The sequence below is a fragment of the Schistocerca cancellata genome, chromosome 3 (assembly GCF_023864275.1).
Source record: "Schistocerca cancellata isolate TAMUIC-IGC-003103 chromosome 3, iqSchCanc2.1, whole genome shotgun sequence".
NCBI lineage: Eukaryota > Metazoa > Arthropoda > Insecta > Orthoptera > Acrididae > Schistocerca > Schistocerca cancellata.
This window is the reverse complement of record NC_064628.1, coordinates 940,520,175-940,547,904: the sequence shown is the minus strand read 5'-3', so window position 1 is coordinate 940,547,904 and position 27,730 is coordinate 940,520,175. Positions and strand designations below refer to the sequence as shown.

The following is a 27,730-nucleotide window of genomic DNA, read 5'->3' as shown; positions in this document are numbered from 1 at the left end:
TGATTCAATCATTTACTGTCTAGTAAAGCCATCAGGAGATCTGTAACTGTATTTTTGTTTTACTTTTTTTTATAATGGAGAGCTGGATCAAACCAGTCTCTGGACTGAAGACCACATCAACAACAACAATGGTCTCCTATTCGTATCTTTCGTGTGTGTACGGTCAATGTGAATGTTCCGTCAACTGAACAGTGCAAGTAGTGTGGTTACACAAAGCCTGTCTGACAGAAAGAGTCGCTAAATCCATCTGAAATTATGTAACCGTCTTCCAGTTAACTTGTATCAAAACTAATTAAAAAACATAAAACAGTATAACGAATGAGCTACCCTGTGAAACTCTGTATTGTGCAGTACAGTGAACGGGGGCACAATGGACTTATTGCAGTTCCAACACACACAACTAAAAACTAAAATACGTCCGAACAGGCCATGAAGGCCCCACGGTACCGACCGGCCGCCGTGTCACCCTCAGCCCACAAGGGTTACTGGAGGGGCATAGGCTCAGCACACCGCTCTCCAGCAGTATGTCAGTTTCTTCTCAATCGAGTAGCTCCTCAGTTTGCCTCATAAGGGCTGAGTGCACGCCGCTTGCCAACAGCGCTCGGCAGACTGTGGTAGCACAGCCCGACAGCGCTTAAGGCTCGTTTCACACTGAGACACTTGTGACGGTCACCGGTGACGGTCACCGGTGACTGTGGCGAACACTCCTGGGCCACTGGTGGCCCACACTGCAGCTGTTGCCAACTGATTAGTTGGTGAAATGGACTCGAGCGAGGAGGAACTGTTGTTAGTACTTGTAATAAGGAGGAGGAGGAGAATGAAGACAAACCGTTCATTACACATACATCCAGTGCTACGTGATCGGCTGGAGAAAGGATTGTATTACACCCTTTATGACGATCTGAGACAATCTGAGAAGAAGTTTTTTCAGTATTTTCGAATGTCAAAAACTTCATTTGATGAACTACTAGCATTCTCCTTGTAGGTTATTAACCTCCGAGCCTCGTACAGGGGTAGAAAATATATTTCGCTATTCTTGTGGTCCGAAAAATACGGTATTAAAGTGAAAAAAGAATATAGAACTTACCAATTTTGTTTCTTTCATCTATGCTCTTTTCATCGAAATCAGGCACAAACTTCGTAATAATTTCTTGCCACGCTTTTATTTTCATGACTTTGTTACTGTAGTCATTGCTTTTCATATCCCAAATAACGGGACGACTTTCCACTTCACTTATAAAATCTCCTGTGTTGATGAACTCTAAACTCATGGCTGCACTGTGTGGAGAACCACTGGGCTCAGCAACGGCTGCCTGTCTGTTGGCAACTCTGCACTGCTGTGTCTGTGATCGGTGTCCCAGTGTGAACACTCCAATACAAGCTAATGCATGTCCGGCGGTGACCACAGCGAACACAGTGTCGGTGTCCGTCACATGTGGCGAGGGTGAGTCACTGCTGGGCCACCGTGACTCGGTGACTCAGTGCAGTGTCCCGGTGTGAATGCTCCAATTCAAACGAAGGTATCTCTATCAGTGACCGTCACCGGTGACCGTCACAAGTGTCCCAGTGTGAAACGAGCCTAACTTCGCTGGTCTGACGGGAGCCGGTGTTGCCACTGTAAATTTAGTTACGCGAACTAAGAAATTCCTGAACACTCGCGAGAATGTGTAACACTGCACTGTAAGAGGAAGAATGTCTGACAAACAAATAACATCTTAACTAAACTTTAACTGAAGTGACCCTGACGATAATTTGAAATGCAATGCTCAACTGTAAATAAAGGTAAATAAAGGTTTCGTAACTTAACCTTTTGGTGACGGAAGCTCGGTGTTGTTCGAGACTGGTGAATGTTATAATGCAGCGCAGCAGCAAATTAAAAAAAAAAGGAGAGGGAGAGAGAGAGAGAGAGCCTTACCCGACAGCAATGGAAGGTAAAGCAACTACGCTAAACACCTCATACTTTACCTCAAGCCCAGAAGAATTTTATTGACTGTGACAACGGCTGCGGAATCCTACGTTTACATTTATGTAACTGCTTTCCGCCAAGTGAAATTTGGTGACACAAGATTACAAAATAGTAAGGGGACGGTGAAAGAAACTGAACTGACTGAAGATACAGAAGAGACAACCGTTTAAAAACTGACATATGAAACAAATTTTTAACGATTACAACAGTTTGTACAAAATTCACTTCTTATAAAAAATATAACTCTGTCATGTAACTCATTAATGAAAGGTAAAGGAGTGGTGAATCTAGTTCAAATTATGTGGGCACAGGATTTTGTTTAAATCCGTCTCAACAATCAAGCTAACCAACCAGAATCAATAAAGAAAATCATATTGAAAATTTGCATTTCAAAAACCTATCATAAATTACGCGCGAGCAAGCAATGCAGCAGCATTACTTGAATATCTTGACACTTTACAAAACTATTTTTCCAAAAACCAGTATCCTCTGCATTTGCATCTCTTGTGTTCCAGACTGATCAGAAGCTTGACCACCACCAGACTCTCTCACTTCATACTCTCGAATGCTACACAGGCAACGACAATACCGCTGACAACCAAAGATCACATTGTTTGTAATCAGAACATCTGCAACGTAATATACCGACTGTTGAAGACTTCTATAGGAAAAAAGTATCCAGTAAACAAGTATCAAGTATGACTTATCGAACACAAAAAGACCTCACTTCGCTCTTATCGAATACCGAAAATAGCTGGAAACCTTACAGATCAAACGTAATTGCAAAATGATTAGACAAGATATTTGTATCGTGCGAAAAGTAACAATTGGCCCTAAATAATAAAAAGTATGAGGTCATCCACAAAGGTACTAAAAGGAATCTATAAAATTTCGGTTACATGATAAATTGCTAAAATCTAAAGCCCGTGAATTCAACTATATAACCGGGGATTACAACTTAAATTGGAACGATCACATACAAAATGTTGTGGGTAACGCGAACCAAAGAGAGCATTGTTTTACAGCACACTTGAAGGATGCAACAAATCCGCTAAAGAGACTGGCTACATAGCAACGGTGATAGGAGAGGGACATAGCGCCCGCCTGCCCGGCTGCGTGACTAAATGGAAGTCAAACGCAAGTTGTAAAATCTGCACCTACGATTTTGAACAAAAGGCATGAGCACAGCAGGCAATCACTGAACCCGTTGGATTGTTTAAAATGTATACAGGGTGACTTTTTCCACCGCCTATAAACTTTAGGGATTGATTGATGAGAGGATACGGAACGGAAAAGGTCTAATGAATTTATGTCCGGATATGCGTGGTTTTCATGCTAGATTCCATTTATTCGCTCATACTTTGTTACAGAGACTGCGGTCTAATACGTGCTGTACCATGCAGCCACAGTTACAGATGCATGTTTTCCTCCTAGAGGGCGGTACTGTTCGTCATACGTCATGCCCTAGCACCCTCTCCTGCCATAGTAATTGGTAATGTTGTGGCCGACGCACTTTTCTTCCTGACTCACCTTGTAGTTGATGTGGTGCAGTGTTGTAGACAATGGTTCCTTATTCGAATCGAGAGCTTTCCGACATGGTGTTTACTTACGAAAAGGCAAATGGCAACTTGCGGTGGGCAGCACGGCTGTATCAGGAGACCAATGCCCGCCCACAACAAACACAGCATTCAGTGTTTGCAACACTGTTCTGCCGTTCTCAGAAACAGGGTCGTTACACGAAGCAGGAAATCATGAAGGACGTAACCGAAATGTTTGCACACCAGACTTGGAGAAAACTGTAATTAACATTGTGGAAGGTGATCGCTGCGTCTGAATCAGGCAGTTGACCTGCCAGTACAAGGTGATGAAAGTCTCTAGCATGGGAACCGTGCATTTCCGGGCATAAGTTCATTAGACATTTTTTGTTCCGTGTCCTCTGATCGGTCAATACCTAGAGTTTGTACACGGTGGACAAAAATCGCCTTGTTTACAATTAATGCAAAATACTATGGATTTTTATGGAAGGCATGACCACTACGTCAGACACTGCGGAACAAAATGGTTCTGAGCACTATGGGACTTAACATCTGAGGTCATCAGTCCCTCGAACTTACAACTACTTAAACCTAAACTAACCGAAGGACGTCACACACATCCATGCCCGAGGCAGGTTCGAACCTGCGACCGTAGCGGTCGCGCGGTTCCAGACTGAAGCGCCTAGAACCGCTCGGCCACACCGGCCGGCCACTGCGGAACAAAAAATATTAGTTTACGTACATGAAAATGTTGTAATATTGATGAACGTATTTTAATTTCCATCAATTGATACCAGATCTTAATGGGCATATAATAAATATTGTAAGCAAAATGAGGATAATGTTTTAATTATTAAATGCGTTAAGTTCTAGCCTTATTAAACATAACACGTTAAGAGCACCTAGCTATTAGGGATATCGCACGCATTACAACTGAAAGATTTCCATGTAGGACGTATCGCAGTTGCTAGCGGCCTCTGGAAGAGCCAAGCCGACACCGGCGATCAAGTGCAAGATTTATATTAAGTGCGTATCACATTATTAGTAGCGAAAGCGTACAAAAGAGAGGGGGGGGGGGGAGAGGAAAGCGCCAAATGATAAGACACTTGTGTGGAAAAATGTCCTCGAACCAGTCCTGTGTGTAGGGGAAGGGGGGCTAAAGCGGCGAGGGCGGGAAAAGCGCCCACCGTGGAGGTGCGTGCCGAGAGGTACTCAGACGGGTTCTGATACACGCCACCACTGTTGTCAGTGAATTTGACAGAGGGCGACTGTTGCGTTGTTTTTTAATAAAAACGATTGTGATTTTCAATTGTCTCATGCAACGTTAAGCCATTTATGTTATTCTTGTTATCTCACTTGTAACAAGAATAATACTTTCCTACCATAAAAGTATTTGAACGAGATCGTTTGGCCTACAAACGTAGTTTCTTGTTTTCTTTTTTCGGCCTGATACCGACATGGTGTCCGGTAGCCCAAAGTGGCCGCGGCACTCATCGAGCAAAGTTCACCCCAACAAGAGTAACGGTAGCTGCTACTGTCTACACATCACGCATAACACTGCAGAGCAGATTCACTATCAAACCCTTCCCCATACACAGCCTTCATCCCTTTCCGACTACTTTGAATTACCTGATTTATTTTATTTAATACCGTTTTAAGTATTGTTTGAGATACTACGGCAGTAAGGGCTAAGCAGTAAGATGCTGTTGAGATGAGGCTGGCCACATTACTCCACTCAGCAGGGAGAAACGGCCACTACGCGAGCCTTCAGGAAAATGCATTCAGTTCCTACACACTGATTTGTTTTTTACTTCAAAATATTTGGTATGATATCTCACAACATGTACATTCAAAATGTGTAAGCGGCAGGCTTCTGTCAATAGACATGGTTTCGTGAAAATTCAGTTTCTCTTAGAGTGGCCACTGTAGCCCACCTTGCCCTACAATTGTGCATGTACGAATTTTAAACTTCACGCCCCTCGTCAAGTTCCGTTTTCGCACGCTGACTGAGCAGTGTACTGAAAACTGCGCCCACTGAAATCTGCGTCCAGTAAAATCTGTGCCCAAAAAGGGTCGAGGAAGGGTCCACTAAAAAGAACTGAGGGACGGTACCTAGAGGTTCCCGAGCTCGCATTTTCAAGCCGTACTACACAGAACGCTGCGAACTGAGGTCAATGTCAAGGGTGCGTCGACAGCTTTCCACAAGAAACCAATACACGCTGCAAAACCGTGGAATGTATATCAGATGCCGTTTCAGATCCTACTCATTTGATTAAAAGCTCGGAAACGAAAATTCCCACAATTGTACAAAAATCAGTTGACAACTATCATGAAATTCCTGAAGAAAGTATCCTTGCACAAATTTCACGACTGAGAAGATTTTTTCCGAAACTGTTCCCAAATTTATTTCGGCGCTAAGATTTTTCTTAACTTTGTGGGTTTTGATAGAGTTATGTAAGAGAATCCTTTTTTTTTTTTTTTTCAAAAGTGAAATTGATTAAGAACTATACTGGGCCCACTACGAGTCAAGCAGTTAGACAATAATAAATAGGCTACCAAAAGATGACGATATTGACGAGGTAATTTAAAAATTTCCAGCCGACAAAGAAGGAAGAAATTCTAAGCTACGTACTAGTCACCTGTCACTAACATCTGCTTCCTTAATAATCAGTTAACTGAGTTGTTTTCTGTATGCGATTCACTAATTCGTTTTCGTCCATAAAAAAACTGTTTGCCAAATCGTTAGATCGTACTTTGATTACTTAATATGCATATACGAGGTTGCCAATTGGGATGGGAAGGGAGGGGGGGGGGGGGGGCGTGACAAAACTCTGCACCGGGTACCAAACCACCTAGATACGCCAATCCATCAACGTCAGCCATAACCAGAGTAAAATAATGGATGTGTAGCTCACCAAATAGGTAATTCTTTGTATAATTGTGTACAAGCTCGAACCTGATCGCAGCAAATATCGCCAAGACATTCAATAATATCTTTTAAATAGCTCATATGTCTTATCTTTAAGTCATTAAAGTATATATATGCGTCTTAGAACTTTATAAAATGAATGACAAGAGCTCACAGAAACAAAGTTTACATTCCACTGACATGTTTAATTTTTAGCTCAGTGCATCTTCATTCATCGTCATACCAAGCTAGCGGAAACAAATTTTGCGTTTGGTGTTTTACGTCGCGTCGACTCTTATTCTCGTCAGAGATTTAGCTTTCGCCAGGATTTGTGGTTGTAGGACGGGCAGGAAGCAACCGTGGCTTTCTCACGGAACCCTCCCACCATTTTCCTCGAATGATCTGAGAAACCAAGGAAAACCATATACAGTACGGCCGGCCATAGAATTGAGACCAGGTTCTTAAAACTATTGAGATTTGAATCACACTTTATCCATGCTTTGGACTGGCACAAGTACATTATTGTCATTTAGATGTGTTTAAAATCAGCTTACAAGCATCATCAATATACTTTTTTAAATTTTATTATTCATATGTAGCTATTTACATTTTGTACATTTTTATTTCCACATTAATTTTCTGATAAATTTAGTCAAGCTTCTGTAGGTAGGAGGCACCTCTCAAGCAAGTCCTGACCTCATCACCCTTTTCGTACATTTTTACTAACCTTTCATCCCGTTTCGTGTAGACTTTTTTTCGCTTACCTTAACGTACTCAGCTCTACCCTCACTACAACGCGCACGCTTCTCTTTTAATACACTTAAGTACGTCATTGATTTTATGATTTGGTTTAGCAAGCATGTTATTAATTCTGTGGTGCCAGCCTTCTACAGTGTTGGTCGTTCGATGGCGCCGTTTGTAGAAACTCCAAAGGTTTATAGGACTTTTTTTTCGTTTTCCGGCCATCTATCTACAAAGTAGTCAAAAAACTCAGAAAGCCTGGTAATGTCCGGTGCCTGTCAATGTCTCGTGAGCCAGCCATCACATACATCTTCATGCCGTTTAAAACTAATAGAAGTAGATGCATAGTTTTCAAGCAGCACAGGTAAGCGAGGTTTGCTATGCACTGTTCTCCATCAGTGTGAAATTCATATGTGATGCGGCAGGAGTACTCTGCTACTGAAGACTAGGTTTCACCAAGATAGACGTTAAACAAAGCGCAACACATTGATTATAATACAATATATTGCAATACAAGATAATCATTAAATTCTACATATTATATGTACTCTCACAGTTTTTACTTATAACACTACAACCTAATTCCAACTGACCGCAGATAGAAAAATTCTAATCAAAGTTCTCTGAAAAATCAAATATTCAAATGAAAATTTAATCTTAGAATATCCTAAATACTCGCAGTTAACATACTATTGTTAATAGCACACAGTAACTCTGAATAGGAATGACGTTAAACTCTCGTACTGTATTTGAGAACAGTACAGTTGATTGTGCAGCTTGCTAAGGAAGATGGTTAGCTGCTCGACAGCGATGCTGCAGTTTCACTAAGAAGCTGCAAACTGTAATAAGATCATTAATTTTATGTCTATAGATGGACCAGAATCCATCTGCGTGCAAAGATAGCATAATCAGTGGAAGATGGTTCATAGGTCCGATACATAGAATTCAAAACGCAACTGCATAAAGGATAGTAGTCAACCCCGAGGAAGCTTCGTTAAATGAAAAATGTTATAAATCTCACGCACGGCAGAGAGACAACGTCGTTACAAAGTACATAACAACAAATGGTCACTGGCCTTCCCTGACACACTTAAACTTCACTGAGACTTGTACTACAGTTAATTACAGCACGCATAGAGGTATTTAAACGATTATTCTTCCTGCGCTCCTTGGGTGCCGTTATGAATTTTGTAGTAGGTTCCCGAATATGGATCTCGCTTCCATCCCCACCAACGTACGTCGTATTTGTGAAATTATGAATGTATGTGGTAAATCGCATTTGTATTAAAATTCATTAAATTTTGAGGTGCAAAGTGTGTGATATCTCGCTGTTTCGTGACGTGTGGGGGCAAAGTTAATTTTCAGTTAGTTGTTATTCCAATGAAATAAGTTATCGTTGCAAAGTGACAATGTTAGTGTTTTATTGATTTCTATTTTGGTGAAACTGTAATCGTGATGAAAAATTGTATGCCTCAATAGGTCACATGTCATATGCTGCAAGAGCAGAAACTAGTGCCACTAGCTTTGCTACCCCTGAGCTGAAATCGTATAACACCTGCGTCAACAGCATTCTTCCATGCTGGTAAGCTTAAGAATGAGTTCTAGATTAAATCTAACTGAAAGTCACGAACATAGATGGCCTGAAAGGCAGCATTAGAAAGCAGCAGAAGATAACGCTGGATACAAAGAAAACCCCTTCGGCACCTCGCAGGTGGGGTTGCCTGCCCTCAGACGCATGAGCAGCCACACGGGGCACAACTTGGCTGCACGGGTGTCAAGTCTCGGTTCAACAAAGACAGTGTTGCCGAGTTGGCGTGTTAGAGGGACCCTTTACCAGTTTTATTCATGCACATGTCAATGTTGCACCCTCTATGACGACGCCACAGGAAGCTGTGGAACAGGGGGGCTGAAACAGCACAAACGCCCTTCACTACTTTGGATCACGTTCGAATCGTATCAAATGGATTTGAACGGTCCACCTCATATAGCAGAGCACAAACTGTGGTAGCACTTCACTCCAAAGGGGTCACATCGCATTCAGTATGACTGCAGCCCTACGAAGTCGATAGAATAGGGTTGAAACGTCTGGGGATGGAGGTCAGCAAAGCCGAATTTTGTCATTTTCGAATGCAAAATGTGTAGGAATCAACGCCCTGTGGTAAGGAGTTGTTTCATTGATGCTCTTCGTGCCACCCACCTCCTGAGGACGTTTTGTATCGATTCTGAGTGCCAAAGTGTCTAAAATGTTTTTCTTGCCGACCTGTCGGAAAACTGCACTATTTCAATGATGTTATGGGGTTCTGATGACTGTACAAAGGAGAGGTAAAATGTAGGTAAGAGGAGAGGTGACGACCTTGCTGTCGTGTGTCACGTCCACAACAGTGTTGGGCAGAATTGTTGTGAAATTTGATGCCAACATGCTATCATTAATCCACCTCCCACGAATTTTAAATACATGCAATGTGCAGAGTTTTCAAAAGTTAACTTCGTTATACACTACCTGATGAAAAGTATCTGAACACCAGTTAGTGAACATCATATTAACTCTACCGAGGACACTTTCAATGAGGTATCTGAATGCCTTTGGAGAAATGGAAGCCCATTCCTCCTCAACAACCGAAAGCAGAAAAAGTACTGATGCTGGACACTGGAAGCTTGTGCTAGGTCGACATTGTAATTCGTGCCAAAGGTGTTCCATTTCGTTCAGGTCAGGACTCTGGGCAGACTAGTCCGTTTCAGGACTAGTATTATGCACGAACAATGCTACTTCGTGGCAGGATGCACTATAATGCCAGTAGAAACAGTCGTCGTCTCCAAACTGTTCCTCTACTTTGCGCTGAACACAATGATGTAAAATGTGTACATATTCTCTCGCATTTAATATTTTCTTAAGTGCAATAAGGGGAACATGAAAAACACTCCCTTACTCTATTCTGTAATTCACTGTTGGCACTACACATCACAGCAGATAATTCTCTCCACACATTTGACAAACCCAAACCCTTCTCATTAGACTGGCACAGGATCTATTGTAAGTCAGCACTCCAAATCACTCGTTTCCAGTCATCCACTGTACTGTGACGTCGCTCTTTACACCATCTCAATCACCACATAATACGGACCGGACCGTAGAAATGCACGGCTTACGAGGAGCTGCCCGACCGTAGTACGCCGTTCTTTTTAGGTAGCTGTACACAGTCACCGTGCTGGTAGAACAGCTGGAAGAACTTTGGAACTGTTTCCCCGTCTGTCAGTACGTGAGGCCTGCCTGGTGTTCCCTCACGTTGCTTCCATCTCACAGCACATCACCAACAGTTGACTCGGCCAGCTTTACGAGGGTTGAAATGTTCCTGGTGGATTTGTTACTCCGGTTGACTAGTCCACGCTCAAAGTCACTGAGCTCGTGTGACCATCCCATTCTGCTGTTACAGTCCCCTCCTCCTCTTATACTGGCACGTCTGCCTCTCTCGGTATCTGGCGGTCAGTTCCACACTACACGATTCTGGATACTTTTGATCAGACAGAGTACACGTCGACGACCGGTGTCGTGCTCGTACTGCTGAAGATATCGACGTCTCGAGAATGTGTCTCGTACACCGTCGACGACAGATCTTCGATCTCTCACGTCGGTCCTATTCCGACTTGGCGAAATGCACCTCTGTACTCCGTTGAGCGTTCTCCACTTTTACAATAACTTCGAAGATTATAACAGCTGCTAAGCTGGCATTAACATTTTTCAACTCACTGATGGTCAGTTATTAAGTAGTGGTAAACAGCAGCATTCTGAAAGGAACTAGCTGGACGGGTGAGCAGCTGAGTCTCATACACATGCACAATCCCCTGTCTGGAAGCGGATGGCACCAGTATAACACTATCTCACTCTAAATTCTTTATGGTAGTGGTACATAGAGGTAAATCTTTAAATGTTAAACACGGTCGACCGAGTGTGGTACATTGTTCTAACGCAATAATCGTAGGACCTTCACACACGAGAAGACATCTTCGATGCGCGAGTGTGGGGAATGCCGTTTCTGAGTATCGAAAGAGGGCATTCCGATCAAACACTTTCTCCAAACGTGTAGGTTTGCCATTCTTTAACCTGTCTTCTAAGAGAAACTACGGGACCACTATTGCCTTACATGTTGCCACATTTCACCAAAAGCCCAAACCGTCCTTAGCCTTTTATCAGTTTTCCATTCTATAGTAAATAATTCGTGTAAGTATTTTGCACCAATGACTTATTAATCTGGTAGTTTATTAATATTCACACCTACCAGCATCTACCGTCTTTGTATTTGGTGTTATTACGTTCTTCTAAGTCTGATGGTATATTTCGCCTCTCACATATTTTGCACCCTAAGTGGAATAGGATTGTCACGACGAGCTCTCCCGAGGACCCAAATAGATCTTATGCAATATTGTACACTCCGGGGCCTTATTTCAATTTAGGTCTCTCATTTGTCTGTCAAATAACTCTCCCAGTATATCTTCCATCTCATCTTCCTCTAATTCTTTAGTAAGCCCTCGTCGCCAATTTTGTAAACCGTTGTCGCCAGTTTTGTAAAGGCCTCATCGTTACTCCTGTGAAGGCTCTGTTGCCACCGTTGTTACGGTAGGCAGAGATTATGAGTTCCTAAAACGTATTCTGGTGCAGCACACCACTAAGACAATTTCTCCGTGACACTATTACACAGCTATGCCCCAGTGTCAGGTAACAGGGTAGGAAAACGAAGGTTCTACAACACTCCAAGAAAGTAGTAACAAAAATCACACAAATGAGTTTATTTATTTTTGTGACTTGTCAAATAATGAAGTCTGCAACACTGCTTGTAATATAACACAAAAAGGGTCTTGAATGGCTTAGTGCAAATAATCATAGGTAAACTTCGCAGTACATGGCAAATGCAATTACAACAACTGTCTGTTCGCTTCTAAGAGTTCACTGTATGGCGTTCCCTATCTAAGTCAGCCCTGGATGATGATCTACAACCAAGTGAGCGAGAGCTGCTCTTCTACCTTCTGAGCAAGTTTCTGTCTGTTGTTGTCCGGTCATGGCAGATTGTACTTGGTCGGCAATTGGCCAAGGCGAAATCGATACCTTCCTCCTCAGCACCACCCGTGGTGCTGGTGGAACTTGCACAAGTGCCAAGTCTCTATGGCACCGGCACCAGTTCGTATCTTTGTGCCTGTGGTGCTTTTGCCCTGGCTGTGTCTTGTTCAGACAACACAACAGCTTCCTCTTCCCTTTCTACAATATTATACTGGAGTTCATTTCCCTTGCATAGGGCCTCTATATATTCCTTCCATATTTCTTTCTTTCCCTTCTTTGCTTAGTACTGGCTTGCATCTTAGCTTTTGATATCCATACAACAGCTTCTCTTTCTCCCTAAGGTCTCTCTAATTTCCTTATGTGTGGCATCTATCTCTCCCCTAGTTATGCACGCTTCTACATCCTTGCATTTCTCATCTAGCCATTCCTGATTTGCGATATTGCACTGCCTGTCAATCCCACTCTTTAGACATCTGTGTTTCTTTTCCTATTTTACACTTTTAGTTCTGTAGGTCCAAACTGAGGAGCAAATTGAAATATTCGTGGAAGAAGTCAGTACATAAAATTAACATCAGAAAAGTTAATAACTGATCAAAAGAACTTACATGTATCCTATTCAGACAAGATGCTGAGTATATATTAGTATAATCAAAAACATAACAAAGGAATTGTCTTAATTTTTTTCTGTTAGCTACCAACAGAATAGGAGGAGTAAGCCATGAAGAAATTCTTCACTTAGACGTGAAATTGAATGGATTACTGCTAAGATTTTTTTTAAGTTCTTGTGGTACCTTATTGAAAATGGATGCAGCAGAATACTGCATGGCTTTCTGCACAAGAGTCAGGGAGGTGTGATGCAAATGCAGATTGGATTTCTGCCTAGTATTAACTGAATAAAAGCTGCTGATTCTTGGGAATAAGCTTATCTAGTTAGCAACAAATGATATTTAAGAAAATATATGTTAAGAGGCCAATGTCAGACTTCCCAGATTCCGGAACAGGGGTCAACAAGATGATAGTAAACTTACATTCCATATTGCTTGAACTGTCCATTTCTGAGTAAAAAATACCCTTTGTGAATGGGAAGAGTTATTCCGTGTGTCATAAGTGAATGAAAATAAGCAAAGTAGCCTAACTTCAGATTGGATATCACTTATGAAAATATGTTGTAAAAGTCGATATAGTAGCGTTCACTTTCTGAACAAGATCCTGAACCTGGGCTTTCAGTGATAGCTTACCATCTGTCTGAACACCTAAGAATTTGGATTGTTCAGACTCACTGAACATGTGCTCATTCTGTGTAATCAAAATGTCAGTTTTAGTTTAACTGTGTGTTATTAACTGTAAAAACCAAATCTTACTGTGATTTAGCATAAATTTGTTTTCTACAAGGCATGAACTTGGGTCCACAACTGCATTATTTGATACACTGCCTATGCTGCACTCAACAGTCTTCACTACAAAACTTCAGTCATCAGCAAACAAAAATATTTTGGAATTACCTGTCTTTGGAAGACATATCATTTACACATGTAAGAAATGGCAGTGGTCCCAGCACTGACAACTGAGGCACCTGCCCACTTAATCATGCCCAGTCAGACTCCTTATCACAGTTATTCTTTATACTGTGAAGAATTATCTTATGCTGTCTGTTCTTAAAATATGAGGGGAACCAATTGTGAGCTGCTATTCTTATTCAATAATGGTCCAACTTCTGCAATAATATTTTCTGATCAGAACTATCAAACACCCTAGTGAAATCAAAGAAGACACCTAGTGTTAGAAGCTTTTTATTTAACATGTCCATTGCGTTGCAGAGAAAAGAGAATGAAGCTTTGTCAGTTGTCAAACGACTTATACAAACAAACTGTACATTTCAGCAAATTATGTGAACTGAAATGGCTAATTACCCTTATGTATAAATAACTTTGATGTTGTAGAAATAGGTCTAAAATCGTCAACATTATCATTTTCTCCTTTTTTTTAAATGGTTTCACTACTGAGTACTTTACTCTTCCAGGAAATTGACCATTCCTATGTGGAAATCTATGAATATGGCTAAGTACTGGGCCAACATACACAGCACCATACCCTAGTATTATGCTAGATGGCCCATCATATCCATGAGAGTTCTTTGTCTTCAGCAATTTAATTATTGAGTCAAACTCTCCCTTGTCAGTAACAAAGAAGTTTATTTCAAATGGCAGTCATCAAAAGCTGTTTTCTAAGAGTGTCATATGATTCCTTAAAAAAAAGTTTTTATTTAATTCACCTGTTATACTCAGAAAGTTATTGTTAAATACTGCACATATATTTCACTTAACAGCAACAGTAATATTTTTACAGACTTTAAACACTCAACCTTGTGCTGTTCGTCACACACTTCTAAACAGTTTGTAATTATATATAAAATGTGAGCATACACAAATCCCTTTTAGTGTTAAAATTTGTGTGTCATGATCTGAAAGGCCAATTATGCTTTTACTAATGGAATGTTGCTCTATTAATGAAGAATGAACAAGAATGTTGTCTATAGTTGTGCAACTGTTCCGCTACACTTTGGTTGGAAAGAACAAATTATGCATTAGAAAATAGTAATTTAAAACCTCTTCCAACATTCCTTTTCTTGCACAATTACTTATAAATTAATGTTAAAGTCATCACATACAACTCATTTTTCGTGCTTTTGCCTGTGTCACCAGCTGAATTTTTGTATTTTCTCCTTTTGTCAATTGCATTCAATACTTTATCTATCTAAAAACAGGATGATGTAACTTACCAAACGAAAGCATTGGTATGTTGATAGACACACAAACACACACACAAAATTCAAGCTTTCGCAACCAATGGTTGCTTCATCAGGAAAGAGGGAAGGAGAGGGAAAGACAAGAGGATGTGGGTTTTAAGGGAGAGGGTAAGGAGTCATTCCAATCCCAGGAGTGGAAAGACTTACCTTATGGGGAAAAAAAGGACAGGTATACATTCGCGCACACACACATATCCATCCGCACATATACAGACCCACATCCTTTCGTCTTTCCCTCTCCTTCCCTCTTTCCTGATGAAGCAACCGTTGGTTGCGAAAGCTTGAATTTTGTGTGTGTGTTTGTGTTTGTTTGTGTGTCTATCAACATACCAATGCTTTCGTTTGGTAAGTTACATCATCTTTGTTTTTAGATATATTTTTCCCACATGGAATGTTTCCCTCTATTATATTCATAGCATTCAATATTTTGCTTGTTATGAAAAGATTTCTACTGGGCCTTCTTTTTCTTTTGCTATTTTATCATTCACTGCCTTCACTATTTCATCTCTCAAAGCTACCCAGTCATCTTTAATGGCCTTCTTTATTCCTGTTTCAGTTAATTGATGCCTAACACTCCATTTGAAGCCCTCAACAACTGCTAGTTTTTTTAACTTATCAAAGTCCAAACTCCTTAATTTCCCTCTTTTCTGCTTTTCCTCAGTTTTAATCTACATTTCATAACTAATATATTATGGTCAGAGTCCAGTTCTCTCCTTATAAATGTTATGTATCAAAATCTTGTTTTGAAATCTCTGTCTTAAAAATCTGTAGTACATTTTAAATCTTCCTGTACCTCCAGGTATCTCTCAATATGTAGCCTCCTTTCATGATTTTAAACCCATTACTGCTACTTATTAAATTATGTTATTAGCAAAATTCTACCACGTGTCTTCCTCTCTCATGACTTTCCCCCAGTCAATGTTCTCCTATTATTTTTCTTTCATGTCCTGTTCATATGGTCATATTCCAGTCCCCATCACAATTAAATTCTCACATCCATTAAATATCTGAAGGATTTCTGTTACCTCATTACACATTATTTCAATCTCTTCATCTACAGAATTAGTTGGCATATGAACTTGTACTGTTGTGGTAACTAATGGCTCCATGTGATATGATAATGCATTCACTATGTTGTTCATGGAAGCTTACCCCCATTCCTATTTTCTTATTTATTATTAGACATGCTCCTGCATGACCACTATTTTATTTTGTATTTATATCCCTGTACTCTCAGACCAGAAGTTCTGCTTTTCTTATCATCACACTTCTCTGACTTCCAGTATACCAAACTTCAACCTATCCGTACAATATACGTGTATGAAGAACTTATTTTCCACTTGACAACAGTTTCAAATAAGTACTAGAGTACCAAAGGGTTCCAAGCAACTCAGAAATGCCCCCATCATTCAAGATAGCCCTTGGACAAATGCACACAATTATAGGTCTACATCCCTGTCATCAGTTGTTGCAGGATTATAGAACTCATTGAATGCTAGCATATTATGATGTCCTGGGAGAATGAAAATCTTTCTGTAGGAAATAACATGGTTTTCATATTCAGATACTTTGTGAAATTCAGCTTTCTCTATTTTTTTTATTTGTGAATTGACCACTTAGGATCACCAATTCTATTTCTTCTTTGTCTGAAGTGCCCTCTTTCTCCAGTGCTCCTTCATATGGACGCTGTGCTGTTGCTTCTGTTCATCCATCCAGGTGCTTCCAGTCTTCTTATTTCTTTCGACTTGAAATCCTTCCAAATTTTGAACCATAGTCCAAAATACATCCCTATTTAAAATCTGAACTTCTTGAATGTCAAACCTTTCAAGATATTTACAAACTTCCTTAACCCAACTTGAAACCACACTGTCATTCAGTTGCCTGAGACTGTCTCAGTCATGTGTGTGATATATAAACAAAGATGCTGTAACTTACCAAACGAAAGCATTGGTATGTTGATAGAGACAAAAAACACACAAACACACACGTTAATTTCAAGCTTTCCCAACCCAAGGTTGCTTCATCAGGGAAGAGGGAAGGAGAGGGAAAGACGAAAGGATGTGGGTTTTAAGGGAGAGGGTAAGGAGTCATTCCAATCCCGGGAGTGGAAAGATTTACCTTAGGGGGGAAAAAAGGACAGGCACATGTGGTGTCACCACCAGACACCACACTTGCTAGGTGGTAGCCTTTAAATCGGCCGCGGTCCGTTAGTATACGTCGGACCCGCGTGTCGCCACTATCAGTGATTGCAGACCGAGCACCGCCACACGGCAGGTCTAGAGAGACTTCCTAGCACTCGCCCCAGTTGTACAACCGACTTTGCTAGCAATGGTTCACTGACAAAATACGCTCTCATTTGCCAAGATGATAGTTAGCATAGCCTTCAGCTACGTCATTTGCTACGACCTAGAAAGGCGCCATTACCAGTTACTATTGATACTGTAAATCATGTACCGTCAAGAGCGACATTCACCAGTAATGGATTAAAGTTAAGTATTCCACCAGCTACATCTGTTTTTTCTAAATTCTAATTTCCTTGTCCTGTTCCAGACCTCACGCCAGCCTGCGTGAGCTAAAACGCGTGCCTTTCGGCGTCCTCTAGTAACACGGTGTTGGCTCTCCTGCGAACCACAACAGCACACACTTGCACACACACACACACACACACACATCCATCCACACATATATGTGCAGATGGATATGTGTGTGTGCATGAGTGCAGACCTGTCCCTCTTTCCCCACGTGCGGATGGATATGCGCGCGTGTGCGAGTGCACACCTGTCCCCCCCCCCCCCCCCCCATCCAAGGCAAGTCCCCCCACACCCAGGACCGGAACGACTCCCCACCCTCTCCCCCAAAAAGAAGTATATATATCTGTGTGTGTGTGTGTGTGTGTGTGTGTGTGTGTGTGTGTGTGTGTGTGTGTGTGTGTCTGAAAACTTTAATTGTGAGAGTCTTTTTGTTGAGCCTATCCATGACTCATGGTCTCTGCAATATGGAGAGTAGCAACTTCCCTTCTCATGATATTGTTACAGTCCATCCTGGATTTTCCATTGTTTAAAGTGGATATATACTATCTAAGTTAAATAATTTTTAAAGATAATTAGCCAACAAACATTATAAAAACACTATAATACCATAAAAACTGTAAGAAGTTGGTAACAATCTAGGAAAATGATCTGGGAAAATGATCTGTGTCTCCTGAACTTACAGTAGGGTGCATGTATTGATTACAGCTATGAGTTTTGTCAAAAGATAAAAATTTGTTAGCTTTGTAATACTTAACTCAGAATTAACATCATACTATCATTTATATTTATATGTTTAACAGCTCTGAAGATTGGCAACAGTGTGTGAAACCAATAATCTTGAGATAATAAACAGTGACTGACAAACTATCATTTCTAAAAATTTCTTTTTTTCAAAGACCCATTTCCATTTTTGATTATGCATTGGCTCATACTACCATAGTATGAGATTATTTTTAGTGTCTGTAGTAAACACATTGCAGTGTGGCTCCAATTAACAAGTGTCTTTTACTTCTTGAAACAGCATAACTGTAACTGTAAGTGGAGACCTGCCCTCCGTTTTGCAGATGACAATCTGAGAGCAGCACAGATGTTAAAATTACTTGTTTTGCGAATTACAACTCTTTGGCTAGAGAATTAAGTGTGCTGCAATGTGAGTGGCTCACCTTTCATTTATTTAGTGTTATAGGGGCCACATAACAAAAGACTGAAAGCTAAATAGTTTACTTTGTGTGTGTGTGTGTGTGTGTGTGTGTGTGTGTGTGTGTGTGTGTGTGTGTGTGTGTGTGTGTCTGCCTGTGGAGGGGGGGGGGGGCAAGCATGGGGGGAGGGGGGGTACGAGTGGAACGGGCCACTCAAGCTTACACGCACCCCCACCCCTCCCCTCTCTTTTGTTCGAGTCTTGTCAGTACTATACATATTGTAATTCAAAAACCATTGTTGTTTTTAACTGACTTGTTACTGTTTGGTTGTTTTGTGCAGGGTGTCAAGAAACCATTTACAGAAGTTATTAAAGCAAACATTGGTGACTGCCATGGCATGGGGCAAGTGCCTATCACATTTGTTAGACAGGTAACTTTAGTAAATATATTTAAAAATTTTGCAATGAATTTACTTCCAAATGACATTTATATATTATGAATATATATTAATATTGTCTTTTTACTGGAGTATCTATTTTAGGTGCTTGCTATGGTTTCATATCCAGTGTTATTGGACGACCCCAGGTTTCCCTACGATGTAAAATATCGAGTCAAAGAGATCCTGGCTAGTTGTCCAGGTGGCAGTGTGGGTTTGTGTGACTGACTTTAATACTAAATTATTTACTTCAATCACTCTAACCTATTAAGTTCACTGTCTTGCAGCTCAAATTTGCAACATTAGTATTTTTGAAAAGTGCTTCATCAAATTTTTCTAGGGTCTTATCCTGAATCTGCTGGAACTGAAGTGATCCGTAGACATGTAGCAGAATTTATAGAAAGGAGAGATGGTGCCCCAAGCTCTTGGGAGGATATTGTCATGACATGTGGCGCGACTACAGGCATAAAGGTAGCAAAACTGCTAATTGTGATGTCATTAAATTATTAATACATTCAGCACTGCTATCCCTCCCCTTCGACTGCATAGGTGAACTGGTAATTTCCAGCAAACTGACGGAACCATCACTCAGTGGTAAAGCATCTTAGAGGCACACATCTAGCAGCATTTTAAACCCCATAATTTATAAATTATGAAATATGCTTGCTTATACATATGTTCACATCAGTATTGGTGTATTAGCATTACCAAAACATGAAAAAACTCACCCCCCCCCCCCCCCCCCACACACACACACAACCACCACAACCACCACCACCCAGAAAAGGTGTTACATTTGCTCCCAAAGATTTAAAGCAGATTGAAAAAAATTCATACTGTGAGACAAGAAAGATTACATGGAATTTATAGATAATTTACTTCCAAATGGTAATTTGAAAACATTGTGGTACACAAAGTCAAACATTGCAGTTTTTGCCCCATCAACTGCTTTCTTTTCTTGTACACAGTCTCTTTCCTTCCTTTCAAACACTGGAAGGTCCACGTTGGAATATCAACAATTATGGAAAGGACAGATTGCTACTCAGTTTAAAGATGAAACATTGAGTAACAGACAGGTACAGCAAAAAGGCCGGTACACATTAAGCTCTCAGACAATGCTTTTGTCAGGAAAGAGAAGCACACATATATTTGCACAAGAAAGAACACCTACAAACGTGAGTGCTTTTTCTCGCTGCTCAGGCAGTCATCTGTTTATGAGGTGTGTTTGCTTATGTGAATGCATGTGTGTTTCATATTTCCAGTAAAGGGTTTAGCCTGAAAGCTTAATATATAACAATCTTTTCTTTGTGCCTGTCTGCAATTCAACATGTCCTCCTACCCTCCTTCATCAGAACAAATTTCACAGTAGCATGTGTTTTTTACTTTGTTGGATGTGGGTAGTACCTTTTCTATAAAATAGCGAACAAAATTTCTATCTAGGCTAATGGTTAGTCATGGTTCCAGTGGTCTAATGTCTCTTCTTGCAGCTACCAAGTCCAAGCTAACTTTTTTTTATAAATTCCACTTGAAATATATTCTGCTTGGTGACTTCCTTCTGCAAAATAAAACAATTAACAGTAGACTGAGAAAATGTGAAAGAAATTTTTTTCCACTTCATTGTTTTGCTTGAATAAAAGAAGGGGGGGAGGGGGGAGGGAAATTAAGGTTCCTTGTTTTGAAGCTTTTTGGTAACACGTTTCTGTCCTCCATGAGAATTCTGAAAGTTAATGTCTGATGTTCATACGACATGTTCAGTGAAGGCACACTTGTAAATAGACTGCTGCTGCATCTAGTGAACAAAATGTGAACTACTACAGCTATCCTACAGGCAGCAGTCATGTAGCAAACACATTTCAGTGGACGGAAAAGATGTGCTCATATGGGATAAAGGTGCTGTCCACATGGCCGATACATGTGTGCTCGTATAGTGTACGGGCATAGTGCTGAATGTGTTAAGGAATGTGATAACACACACATGACTGTACACTCCATGCCCACTCACACCACTGCAACAACCCCTTCCTTGCCCATACACATATTTGTTAATTAACAATAACTGAAAAGTGAAAAATATTTTCTTATCAATGATATTGATGTTTCAGATGGTACTGTACTTGCTGATAGGAGAAATGAATGGGAAAAAGGCTGGTGTCATGACTCCAATTCCCCAGTATCCTTTATATTCTGCTACTCTTTCAGAATTTAACATGGTGCAGGTCAGTGAATTTATTTTGGTCTTGCTCTTCTTTAATCTTTCTGTACGAGTGTTTTGTGTTCAGTAATTTGCACATGAATGAGCTGTGGAAGTCATTCCTTTTGCAAGATTTTGTTTTTTAGATACCATATTATCTAGAGGAAGAAAGTTGCTGGGGCTTGGATCTAGCTGAGCTGCAACGTGCCTTAGATGAAGCTAGAAAAGTATGTAACCCTCGTGCTATAGTGATTATAAATCCAGGAAATCCAACAGGTAATGGTAAAGCAGAAACATTTACTTACTGATTTATTTTATGCTTTCACTTGTTTACTCTGGCCAGATTAGGGCCTCCAAGGTTTCTTAGGTCTCAGCAGACACTCTACATCTACAGTTTGAACATACTTATTTTTCAGTGATAAATCATTTATATTATAGTAACCATTCAAACAATGGAAAATCCAGGATGGAACGTAACAATATTAGAGAAGGAAACTTGCTACTCACCATATAGGAAGATGCTGAGTCGCAATAGGCACAACAAAAAGATTCACATAATTGTAGCTTTCGGTCATTGAGGCCTTTGTCAGCAATACACACACATACACACACGCACACACACACACATTCATGCAGACGCAACTTGCAAACACGTCTGCAGTCTCAGTCTCAGTGTGGTTTCAGTTATCTGAGACTGCAGACATGTGTGCAAGTTATGTGTCTACTTGTGTCTAATGGTCGAAAATTGTGTGAATCTTTTTTTGTGCCTATCGCAACTTAGCATCTCTGCTATATGATGAATAGCAACTTTCCTTCTCTAATACTGTAAGCATTCATTCACTCACTCATTCATTCATTCATAGTAGTCAATAGATCTCATCAAGAAGGAGAACATTAAGGATGTGGAACGAGTGAAAGTATACATTAACATGAGACAAAGACATCATACAAATTATATCTTTGTCCTGTGTTAACAATAAATTATCACTAAAATTTTCAAGAAAATGTCAGCAGCAGGTGTAATTTTCTTTATTTTTTGTTTATTTTAAAGCATTACTGCTTTGGGCCCAACCCAAGGTCATTATCTATTGGTATAAATCAGGCACAGGGTGTCTTGGAGGCCAAAACCTATTGTGGTTTAAAGTAAAAAGAAAAGTGCAACAAGGGCTGACATTTTCTTCAAAATTGTTACCACAGTTTTGGAATCATCATGCTGGACAAGAAATTTATCACTAAAATACTTAATTTTATTCATGCTTATGCCTTATAAATTTAATTGAGTAAATTAGTAAGGAAGGTGGTAATTTAAGAAATGCTGGTGCCTTCTCAGTTTCACTAGCTTAAAATTTACAACTTGTTTGGAATGGTATGTTTTGGAGAAAGTATTTTTTACATCTATAATTAATACTAACTACTATTTATAGTACATCATTCATTTTTCATACAATATTTTTAATAAACATTGCTTTTTGTCATGTGCCCAAAAATCGTTTCCAGTCCCAGAATCTAGATATTCAAATAATTTGTTGAGTTACTAACAAGGTTTTCTTTAAATTTTTTTTTCAAATTGATAGTATTCCAATTTCTTGCTTTCTGATACATGGGAGCTAGTTAAATATCCTACATAACAACATTCTGAACACTAGACAAGGAAGTACAATCTACATGATAATTATTTTTGTGTCTCATACTGTGAATGGTCATATCACAAACTGCTGAAACTGATATTTATCATCGGCAACAAAAACCATTAAGGAGTAAATGTATTGGGAGGTGAGTATAAGAATTCCAAGATTCTTAAAAAGGCTTCTGCAACTTGTTACAGTTTTATATTTTACACAATATTCTTACTGATACCTTCTGCTGAAGAAACATTTTGTCTACTTTAGGTATACTTCCCTTCAGGATAACTGCCTAAGACATCAGAGACTGAAAATACATAAAATAAGTCACATCTTGCCTAAATCAACAAAATGAAATGTCTCATATATATTGTAATAATACAAGCAAAACTTAAGATACTACATGAAACTGCCCTAGAAATGTTGCATAAGAACATCACACATATTTTCTCTGCATCCAGCATTAAGTGTAGTTTATACTGACTTCATACAATGAAGAGAGGAAGTAAAGTAAACAGAAAAATAGGAGAAAAGGGGAAAATATTCATGAACTTATAATTTGTAAAGACTCTGGTTACTGGTAGAATACTGAGATGACAGATTATGATGTGTAAAAGTGACTGTTGTCTGGAATTGAAATCACAGTTGATTTAGTATAATGTGATCCTGCTACAATTTGTAACAGGCAATGGTGACCCCTGTTAAAAACATGCTGTTACTGATTGCAGCTGACTCTGGCAGTGGAAACTTTCCTCAAACCCACAGTACACCCTGGAGATATTGGCACATTACTAGACCAGTGTCCGCACAACTTTGGAGGCAGTGTCTCATATGCCATATGCTGAGCACTGATGCTGGGTACCCTGCTCTTCATGCTCTAGACTGTCTTGCTGATGGCCAGCTGCTAAGTGTAAAGCAGCTCCAACTGTTCACAGCCATTAAATATATTCAAAATTCAGTTTTCTAATTGCACCTTCTGCCAAAATAAATAAAATGCTGTGCATTTTTTATTTTTTATTTATTTATTTATTTTTTTCACTTATGATTGGCTGTAGGCTTTTCTCTCAGCACTGTGACTGACATTTATTTTTCTGATGCTTTGCTGGCATGAGTGGCTGGAATTGTCAAAGATTCATTCTCAATTGCAGATGGTTGCCACTTGAGATGAAAGCAAACAGCCAATATTATTTCTTGTCAAGAGTCTTCTCAAAAACTCACAGAAGGCTGATGTTTCTAGTTTCCATTTCTGCCCCAGATTCTGCTTAATTTTTTACATGGACATAATAATTTCTGGTATTCTTGAAAACTAATTTGTTCAGATTTGTCATTATTGGCATTACTTTATTTAGTCTCAGCATAAAACGTTACTCTTGACCACAGAACTGAACTTAACAACTATCCTGCTACTACTTCAGTCATTAAGTGTCATCTTTTTGATACAGGATCCTGTCAAGATTGGTTATGTACGTTTTCAACGATTACACATAATGCTATGAATCTTACTCTTCAAATGATTTATTTACAATCTTTATTTTTGTGTATTATTGGAATAAGTTCAAATATACATCAAAGAAACTGAAATAACTATTTGGAATTAAACTTCCAGGCCGATTTGAAGCATATACCAGAGCTGGACTTGAACCTGTGACCTTTGCCTTTCACAGACAAGTTCTATATCGACTGAGCTATCAAAGCATGACTCACGATCTGATCTCAGACCATTACTTCCACCAGTACCTTCAGTAACTTACCAGGAAAATGTAAAGGTTCCAGATGTAAGTCCTGATCCGACAGACAGTTCTAATCTGCTAATTAATTTTAAATCGATGCACACTCCACTTCAGAGTGAAAATTCATTCTGTAAGTTATTCAGAACATTATAATTTTATATTGTGATCATAAAAATTTTATCAGCTGGTTCATTACTTCAAAAAAGAAACTATAATCATTTAACTGAACTCCACATATGAAAATGACAAAACATTAAGCCATCCCCATACTATTTACCGAATCATAGTTGACTGCTCTTTTTTGTAGTCTGGCTGACTCCAAAATTAGGCATTAGCCATTCATGAGTAGCCAGTTTTGGAGGGCAAATCTACACCCATGGTACATGTCCTCATAACTAAAGTTCTGATAGTAAACCTACAGTGCATGGCCAGTCTATTCTCCCAGACTGTTCTATAATTCACTTCTTTCCACAATATTCTGCCAATAATGAAGAAGTTTCAACATGCCAACACTTTTGTATCACACAGTTAATTCATTCCACTCTATTTGTGTGCAGATTATCAAGTTTGCGAGTTATTAGTGCATGGAAAAAAAAAAAGGATTTGCAATGTTTTCTCTAGAAAACAGCAATAAACAACCATGTGACAAAAACTGCCATTCCCATTGTTTGAACGACTGCCACATGACAAAAAAGTAACATGTACATTGTTACTGGCCAGCCTGTTCCACATAAATGGAAGACAAATTTCAGTTTCCTGATGTCAAACAATGTGTAAATGTCAATGAAGCAAGTTAAAAGAAATTTTTTAAAAGAGATTACAGAGAAACAAAAGAAATGTGTTGACATTAAAATGAAAGTTAGGATTATTTGAATGATTTGAGAAGGGGAAAACTACTGCAAAGCTAAGTGCTGATTGCAGACTGTTTGGGACATTAAAAAGGATAAGCAGAAAATATAAGATTTTATCAGGAAATGGACCACCTGCACAAAAAAGCATGAAGAGAGCTACATTTGATGACTTTGCAATGCTTTAGCCAAAAATGAGAAGGTGGTGTCATTGTTACAAGTGCAATAAGTGTCAAAAAAGCTATATTTTTCCATGAAGCTCTAGGGTTAGAGGGAAAATTTAGTGCCTCATCTGGGTAGCTAACCAGATTCAAACAATGTTATGGGAATGGTGAACTTACTGTGCAAGGAGAGTGGCTTACCTCAAATGTTAAGGCAGCTGATCCCTTCCAAGCAGAGTTCCAGAAATTTGTGGAAGAAGAGAATTTCACACCAGATGAAATTTATAATGCAGAGAAAAGTGGTTTGTATAGGAAATGGCTACCAACCAGAATGCCTGCTTTTAAGAGCAAGGTTGAAGCTCCTGGCTATAAGTCATCTAAAGAACACATCAAAATTTTGTGACAGCTAATCCTCCTGGGAACCACAAAGTGAAACTACTAGTGAGTGGAAAATAACAATAATAATACTAAAAAAATGAGCATTCAAAGATATCACAGCTAAGGACCTCCCTGTGCATAACTAAAACTAAAAAGTTGCATGAAAGGCTAGTGAAATTTTCAAAACTGATTCCACACACTTCTGTACCACAAATTCAGTGATTTCTAGGAGAGAATGGCTTGCCACAGAAGGCTGTTCTATTGCTTGTTAATGCTCCTTCACATCCTGATGAGCGGATTCTTGGATCTGATTATGATCTGTCATAACTAAGTTTTTACCACCTAATTGGCTCCCACTATATAGCCAACAGACCAGTAAACACATCAGTAAAACAATACTGCTGGGCTCATCTGCTGAGAATAATAGTTAATGGGATGATTTGGTGGTGCTCTGGGATCAGTTGACAATTCTAGATCCCATGCATGGAATTTCTGATGCACGGCTGGAAGTGAAGCTGGATGAAAATTCTTTCAGATATAGAAGAAAGTAATTTTCAAGGTTTTAGTTGCGAAGAAATAATGTCTGCACAAGTAATTAATCTGTCAACAGATTTAAATAGTTTCGAAGATGTCAATGGAGGAAACCTGAATGAGTGGCTGATGACTGATGCATGCGAAAATGGCTTCCAATACATGAGTAATGCCAAAATTGTCACTGCTGCTTCATAACAAAACAAAGAAGAGGAAACTGAATGTAAAGATAGGGATGAGGACACTGACCTTGTCAGTCACTGAACCACATTGCAGTATGTTGATACTCTGCTAGATTATAAAGGCCAGAGGAGCTTTCGGTACAATGACATTATTGCTCCAAGAATAATCTGAAATTCCATGCAAAAAAAATTCAACTCCTCTCAGAAACACACTGACATTGCCATCCATTTTAAGAAATAAACAGGCTTCAGCACCTATGCATAAAACTGAGATAAAATTTCAAACAAGGGATGCATGTTTGAAAATATCTTTATTATTCATGTTTTCTGATTATTTGTGTGTCTTCTCATGTACATTCCCCTGAATAATTGGGAGTTTACTGTATTACACCTGTACTTGTTCTGAGCACATTTACACTACAATTACAGTCACTCATCATGAGGTTCCCATTGCTGACTTTTATACTGTGCGATTGCCATTTAATTATATACACTACTGGCCATTAAAATTGCTACGCTAAGAAGAAATGTAGGTGATAAACGGGTATTCATTGGACAAATATATTATACTAGAACTGAGATGTGATTACATTTTCACACAATTTGGGTACATAGCTCCTGAGAAATCAGTAACCAGAACAACCACCTCTGGCTGTAATAACGGCCTTGATATGCCTGGGCAATGAGTCAAGCAGAGCTTGGATGGTGTGTACAGGTACAGCTGCCCATGCAGCTTCAACATGATACCACAGTTCATCAAGAGTAGTGACTGGCGTATTGTGACGAGCCAGTTGCTCGGCCCCCATTGACCAAACGTTTTCAATTGGTGAGGGATCTAGAGAATGTGCTGGCCAGGGCAGCAGTGGATCATTTTCTGTATCCAGAAAGGCCCATACAGGACCTGCAACATGCAGTCATGCATTATCCTGCTGAAATGTAGGGTTTCGCAGGGACTGAATGAAGGGTAGAGCCACG

General features: G+C 39.6%; 1 protein-coding gene across 1 annotated transcript in view; it reads left to right on the top strand.

Annotated features, from left to right (window-relative positions):
* Positions 1-27,730, top strand: part of LOC126176668 (alanine aminotransferase 1-like) — a 55,533-nt gene that overhangs the window by 6,510 nt on the left and 21,293 nt on the right. The window contains exons 2-6 of the mRNA XM_049923827.1: positions 19,017-19,106; positions 19,218-19,326; positions 19,453-19,583; positions 21,215-21,328; positions 21,450-21,579. Of these exons, the coding sequence (XP_049779784.1) occupies positions 19,017-19,106; positions 19,218-19,326; positions 19,453-19,583; positions 21,215-21,328; positions 21,450-21,579 (574 nt within the window). The remainder of the gene's footprint in view (positions 1-19,016; positions 19,107-19,217; positions 19,327-19,452; positions 19,584-21,214; positions 21,329-21,449; positions 21,580-27,730) is intronic.